This window comes from Oncorhynchus kisutch, unplaced genomic scaffold, assembly GCF_002021735.2.
Source record: "Oncorhynchus kisutch isolate 150728-3 unplaced genomic scaffold, Okis_V2 scaffold2021, whole genome shotgun sequence".
Classification (NCBI taxonomy): Eukaryota; Metazoa; Chordata; class Actinopteri; order Salmoniformes; family Salmonidae; genus Oncorhynchus; species Oncorhynchus kisutch.
In genome coordinates this window covers 7501-14458 of record NW_022263966.1, presented here as the reverse complement: position 1 = coordinate 14458, position 6958 = coordinate 7501, and the positions used below count along the sequence as shown (strand labels likewise).

General features: G+C 46.6%; 1 protein-coding gene across 1 annotated transcript in view; it reads right to left on the bottom strand.

Annotated features, from left to right (window-relative positions):
* Nucleotides 1–1325: 1325 nt before the first annotated feature.
* LOC116368905 (rho GTPase-activating protein SYDE1-like) overlaps nt 1326–6958 on the bottom strand; it is a gene marked incomplete at its 5' end in the record, with an annotated part of 13089 nt that continues 7456 nt past the window's right edge. The window contains 2 exons of the mRNA XM_031819297.1: nt 1326–1890; nt 4970–5252. Of these exons, the coding sequence (XP_031675157.1) occupies nt 1412–1890; nt 4970–5252 (762 nt within the window). The remainder of the gene's footprint in view (nt 1891–4969; nt 5253–6958) is intronic.

Here is a 6958-nt window from a genome sequence, read left to right as displayed (position 1 = left end):
ATTGAATATACAGTACCGGTCAAAGGTTTAGACACACCTACTCATTCAAGGGGTTTTCTTTATTGGGGATTTTCTTATTTAGACGAGACTTGCTTGAGCCAAGAAACCAAGAAGGAGAGTGATGGAGTGCTGCATCAGATGACCTGGCCTCCACAATCACCCGACCTCAACCCAATTGAGATGGTTTGGGATGAGTTGGACCGCAGAGTGAAGGAAAAGCAGCCAACAAGTGATCAGCATATGTATAAACTCCTTCAAGACTGTTGGAAAAGCATTCCAGGTGAAGCTGGTTGAGAGAATGCCAAGAGTGTGCAAAGCTGTCATCAAGGCAAAGGGTGGCGACTTTGAAGAATCTCAAATATAAAATATAGTTTGATTTGTTTAACACTTGTTTTGGTTACTACATGATTCCATGTGTGTTATTTCATAGTTTTGATGTCTTCACCATTATTCTACAATGTAGACAATAGTAAAAAATAAAGAAAAAACCCTTGAATGAGAAGGTGTCCAAACTTTTGACTGATACTGTACATTTTCAATGCATTTATCCAAAATTATTAAAGTCCTCTCCTTCACCCTTCACTGGAATTTAGAGAATAAATAATTGGAATTACATCAACAAATCCTTCTAAAAAATAGACCTTAAATGGAGATGGGAGAAATAAATAAAGACACATGACTGACAACATAACAGAGTCTGACAGGCGTTGCAGCCTTACATACATGACTGACAACATAACAGAGTCTGACAGGCGTTGCAGCCTTACATGGCATTACAATCTAGGATTTTACAAACAATGAATTGTCAAGAACTCCACTGGTCCACGTCTCTACAAATAAGGTGTCCTTGTGTGATCAAAGACGAGAATGTTGTCACTTGTTTGTAGAAGAACCAGCATTCGGAATGAGAAGACATCAGAAATGAAGCTTTTTAAACACATTGGAACAGTTAAATACACTTCAACGTTACTGAAGCAAACACCACATTGCTTGTCGTCTTTCTTTGGTCATTTCCTAATAAAGAATTTCCTGACCTTCAATAATACTATCAGTCTCTCTCCTCCTCTCCTCTCCCCTCCTCTCCTCCTCTCCCCTCCCCTCCCCTCCTCTTCTCCTCTCCTTTCCCCTCCCCTCTCTCCTCTCCTCTTCTCCACTCCTCTCTCCTCCCCTCCTCTCCTCTCCTCCTCTCCCCTCCTCTCCTCTTCTCCTCTCCTTTCCCCTCCCCTCTCTCCTCTTCTCCACTCCTCTCTCCTCCCCTCCTTTCCTCTCCTCCTCTCTCCTCTCCTCCTCTCCTTCTCTCTACTCTTCTCCTCCCCTCCTCTCCCCTCTCCCCTCCCCTCCTCTCCCCTCTCCTCCCCTCCTTTCCTCTCCCCTCCTCTCCTCTCCTCTCCTCTCCCTCTCCCTCTCCCTCTCAGAGACAGATGTTAATCTGTTTGGACAGCTCTCTCTCCAGGTCTGATATCAGCGTATCAAAGTCTTTGAGACTCAGTCTGCAGGTAAACGGGGCGTCAAAGTCCAGAACTAAGTCGTCTACGTACTGAGTCCACTCCACCTTCTTCACCTCCCTCTCTTCCTCCTCTTCCTCACTGTCGCTCCCTGCCACCTCGTCGTAGTCCGCATCGCCTCCGGACAGGAAGTCCCGCCCACACACACTCCAGTCACCAGCATACCGGTTACAGGGCGGGCTCTCCAGTCGGCCCCGTCCACGTCGCGACACCACGCCCACGTCGTCCCCTGGGAGGTCCAGAGGCAGCGACAGGCCACGCTGGCAGCGCCGAGGCAGGGGGTTATGGGGCATGGGGCTGGGAGGGGAAGGAGGCGTGTCTGAACTGGAGGAGGGCTGGAGGAGGGTGGGAGGGTCGGGGTTGTCTGTCACTCTGTCTGTAGGAACTAAGGAGAAGCAAAGAGAGGAAAGGTTTCAAAACCCAGAGATGATGATGTTCTAAACATTTTCACTCACTTTAGTTGCCAGCGGTTTAGACATTAATGGCTGTGTGTTGAGTTATTTTGAGGCGACAGCAAATTTACACTGTTATACAAGCTGTACACTCACTACTTTACATTGTAGCAAAGTGTCATTTCTTCACATGAAAAGATATACTCAAATATTTACAAAAATATGAGGGGTGTACTCACTTTTGTGATATACTGTATATATATACTAGAAGTATGTGGACAAATGATTTGGTTGTTTCAGTCACACCCGTTGCTGACAGGTGTATAAAATCGAGCCCACAGCCATGCAATCTCCATAGACAAACATCTCCTTCATTAAACATTTTATGAGAATTTTTTATTTTTTATTGAACCTTTATTTAACTAGGCAATTCAGTTAAGAACAAATTCTTATTTAAAATGACGACCTAGCCCGGCCAAACTCTAACCCGGACGACGCTGGGCCAATTGTGTGCCGCCCTATGGGGACTCCCAATCACAGCAGGTTGTGATACAGCCTGGAATCAAACCAGGGTCTGTAGTGACACCTCTTGCACTGAGATGCAGTGCCTTAGACCGCTGTGCCACTCGGGAGGCCCAAAGAGTCAGTTGGTCAAATTTCTGCCCTGCTAGAACTGGTCAGAATTGGTCAACTGTAAGTGTTGTTATTGTGAAATGGAAATGTCTAGGAGCAACAACGGCTCAGCAGCGAAGTGGTAGGCCATACAAGCTGCCAGAACAGGACCGTAGAGTGCTGGGGCAAGTAGAGCGTAAATATAGTCTGTCCACATAAGCTCACGGAACGGGAGCTGTAGAGCATAGCGTGTAAAAATCATCTGTCCTCGGTTGCAACACTCGGTACCGAGTTCCAAACTGATTCCCACAGCAATGTTCCAACATCTAGTGGAAAGCCTTCCCAGAAGAGTAGAGGCTGTTATAGCAGCAATGTTCCTACATCTAGTGGAAAGCCTTCCCAGAAGAGTGGAGGCTGTTATAGCAGCAATGTTCCAACATCTAGTGGAAAGCCTTCCCAGAAGAGTGGAGGCTGTTATAGCAGCAATGTTCCAACATCTAGTGGGAAAGCCTTCCCAGAAGAGTGGAGGCTGTTATAGCAGCAATGTTCCAACATCTAGTGGAAAGCCTTCCCAGAAGAGTGGAGGCTGTTATAGCAGCAATGTTCCAACATCTAGTGGGAAAGCCTTCCCAGAAGAGTGGAGGCTGTTATAGCAGCAAAGGGGGGGACCAACTCCATATTGATGTCCATGAATTTGGAATGAGACGTTAGACTAGCAGGTGTCCACGTACTTTTGGCCATACAGCATTCGGGAAAATATTCAGACCCTTTGACTTTCTCTGCGTTTTGTTACGTTCTAAAATGGATTAAATATTTCTACATATTTTTTTAATCCTCAATCTACACACAATAGCCCATAATGACATCACAATACCCCATAATGACCTCACAATACTCCATAATGACCTCACAATACCCCATAATGACCTCACAATACCCCATAATGACCTCACAATACTCCATAATGACCTCACAATACTCCATAATGACCTCACAATACTCCATAATGACCTCACAATACCCCATAATGATCTCACAATACCCCATAATGACATCACAATACCCCATAATGACATCACAATACCCCATAATGACAAAGCGAAAACAGAAATATCTTATTTACATAAGTATTCAGACCCTTTGCTTTGAGACTCAAAATTGAACTCAGGTGCATCCTGTTTCCATTGATCATCCTTGAGATGTTTCTACAACTTGATTGGAGTTCACCTGTGGTAAATTCAATTGATTGGACCTGATTTGGAAAGGCACACACCTGTCTATAAAACGTCCCACAGTTGTCAGAGCAAAAACCAAGCCATGAGGTCGAAGGAATTAGGGCTCAGAGACAGGATAGGGCTCAGAGACAGGATTGTGTCGAGGCACAGATCTGGGGAAGGGTACCAAAACATTTCTGCAGCATTGAAGGTCCCCAAGAACACAGTGGCCTCCATCATTCTGCAGCATTGAAGGTCCCCAAGAACACAGTGGCCTCCATCACTCTTAAATGGAAGAAGTTTGGAACCATGAAGACTTTAGCCGCCAAACTGAAGGGCCTTTAGGGAGGTGACCAAGTTCCTCTGTGTAGATGGGAGAACCTTCCAGAAGGACAACCATCTCTGTAGCACTCCACCAATCAGGCCTTTGTGGTAGAGTGGCCAGACGGAAGACACTCCTCAGTAAAAGGCACATGACAGCCCGCTTGGAGCATCTCTGGAGAGACCTGAAAATAGCTGTGCAGCGACGCTCCCCATCCAACCTGACAGAGCTTGAGAGGATCTACAGAGAAGAATGGGAGAAACTACCCAAATACAGGTGTGCCAAGCTTGTAGCGTCATACCAAAGAAGACTCAATGCTGTGATCGCTGCCAAAGGTGATTCAACAAAGTACTGAGTAAAGGGTCTGAATACTTATTTAAATGTGATATTTCAGTTTTTTAATATTGAATTATTATTATTTTATTTTTTTACTATTCTTTCTTTGTCATTATGGGGTATTGTGATGTCATTATGGGGTATTGTGATGTCATTATGGGGTATTGTGATGTCATTATGGGGTATTGTGATGTCATTGTGGGGTATTGTGATGTCATTATGGGGTATTGTGATGTCATTATGGGGTATTGTGATGTCATTATGGGGTATTGTGATGTCATTATGGGGTATTGTGATGTCATTATGGGGTATTGTGATGTCATTATGGTGTATTGTCTGTAGATTTGAGGGAAAAAAACGATTTAATAGATCTTAGACTAAGGCTGTAAAGTAACAACATGTGGAAAAAGTCAAGGGGTCTGAATACTTTCCAAAGGCCCTGAATAGTACAGTATCACTAGGAAACGGGAAGACTGGTTGAAACGACAAGATATTTGTTTCAAATGATTTCTCTGGTTGTAGTGAGGTCATATCCATCAGTTTGGACCGTTGGAAATGTCGGCCCACTTTGTCCCAACAGACACTTACTGGGCCAGAGCTGCAACAGGTAATGCAAGGCCTCGATGTGTCTCTTGAAGTCCACAGCACTGGCGATCTCCTCGCTGTGAGCAAAACTCCGTCCGCCCCTTCCACAGCTCCCCCCGCGCCCGCCCTGCCCGCCCTGTCCTGGTGCAGTGGGTCTCCAGGACTCCTGGGTGGGGGTCAGGAGCACTGGGCCAAAACACACAGCCAGGTTCTGACAGTTCATTCGGTTACAGTCACTGTAGGAGGCAACGAGGCTCAGATGGTCCAGGAGCAGAGAGAGGGTGGCCTGGAGAGAGAGAGGAGAGAGAAGAGGGTTAGACAGGGAGGACTGGAGGAGGCAACGAGGCTCAGATGGTCCAGGAGCAGAGAGAGGGTGGCCTGGGGAGAGGGGAGAGAGGAGAGGGTTACAGTCACTGTAGGAGGCAACGAGGCTCAGATGGTCCAGGAGCAGCGAAAGGGTGGCCTGGAGATAGAGGGGAGAGAGAGAAGAGGGTTGGACAGGGAGGACTGGAGAGAGAGAGAGAAGAGGGTTAGACAGGGAGGACTGGAGAGAGGGGAGAGAGAAGAGGGTTAGACAGGGAGGACTGGAGAGAGAGAGAAGAGGGTTAGACAGGGAGGACTGGAGACAGGGGAGAGAGAAGAGGGTTAGACAGGGAGGACTGGAGAGACGGGAGAGAGAAGAGGGTTAGACAGGGAGGACTGGAGAGAGAGAGAAGAGGGTTAGACAAGGTTAACCCTACCTAACCCTATCTAACCCTACCTAACCCTACCTAACACACTGTGAACCCTACCGAACCCTATCTAACCCTACCTAACCCTACCTAACCATATCTAACCCTATCTAACCCTACCTAACCCTATCTAACACACTGTGAACCCTACCGAACCCTACCTAACCCTACCTAACACACTGTGAACCCTACCTAACCCTACCTAACCCTATCTAACCCTACCGAACCCTACCTAACCCTACCTAACCCTACCAAACACACTGTGAACCCTACCTAACCCCACCTAACCCTACCTAACCCTACCTAACCCTATCTAACCCTACCTAACCCTATCTAACCCTACCTAACCCTACCTAACCCTATCTAACCCTACCTAACCCTAACCCTATCTAACCCTACCTAACACACTGTGAACCCTACCTAACCCTATCTAACCCTATCTAACCCTACCTAACTCTACCTAACCCTATATAACCCTATCTAACTCTACCTAACACACTGTGAACCCTACCTAACCCTATCTAACCCTACCTAACCCTATCTAACCCTACCGAACCCTATCTAACCCTACCTAACCCTACCTAACCCTATCGAACCCTACCTAACCCTACCTAACCCTACCAAACACACTGTGAACCCTACCTAACCCCACCTAACCCTATCTAACCCTACCTAACGCTATCTAACCCTACCTAACCCTATCTAACCCTACCTAACCCTACCTAACCCTATCTAACCCTAACCCTATCTAACCCTACCTAACCCTATCTAACCCTACCTAACCCTATCTAACCCTACCTAACCCTATCTAACCCTACCTAACCCTATCTAACCCTACCTAATCCTACCTAACCCTACCTACCCCTAGCTAACCCTACCTAACCCTACCTACCCCTATCTAACCCTACCTAACCCTATCTAACCCTACCTAACCCTATCTAACCCTACCTAACCCTATCTAACCCTACCTAACCCTACCTAACCCTAACCCTATCTAACCCTACCTAACCCTCTATAACCCTACTTAACCCTACCTAACCCAATCTAACCCTATCTAACCCTACCTAACCCTATCTAACCCTACCTAACCTTACCTACCCCTATCTAACCCTACCTAACCCTACCTAACCCTAGCTAACCCTACCTAACCCTACCTAACCCTATCTAACCCTACCTAACCCTATCTAACCCTACCTAACCCTATCTAACCCTACCTAACCCTACCTAACCCTATCTAACCCAGACCACGTATTCACCCTGC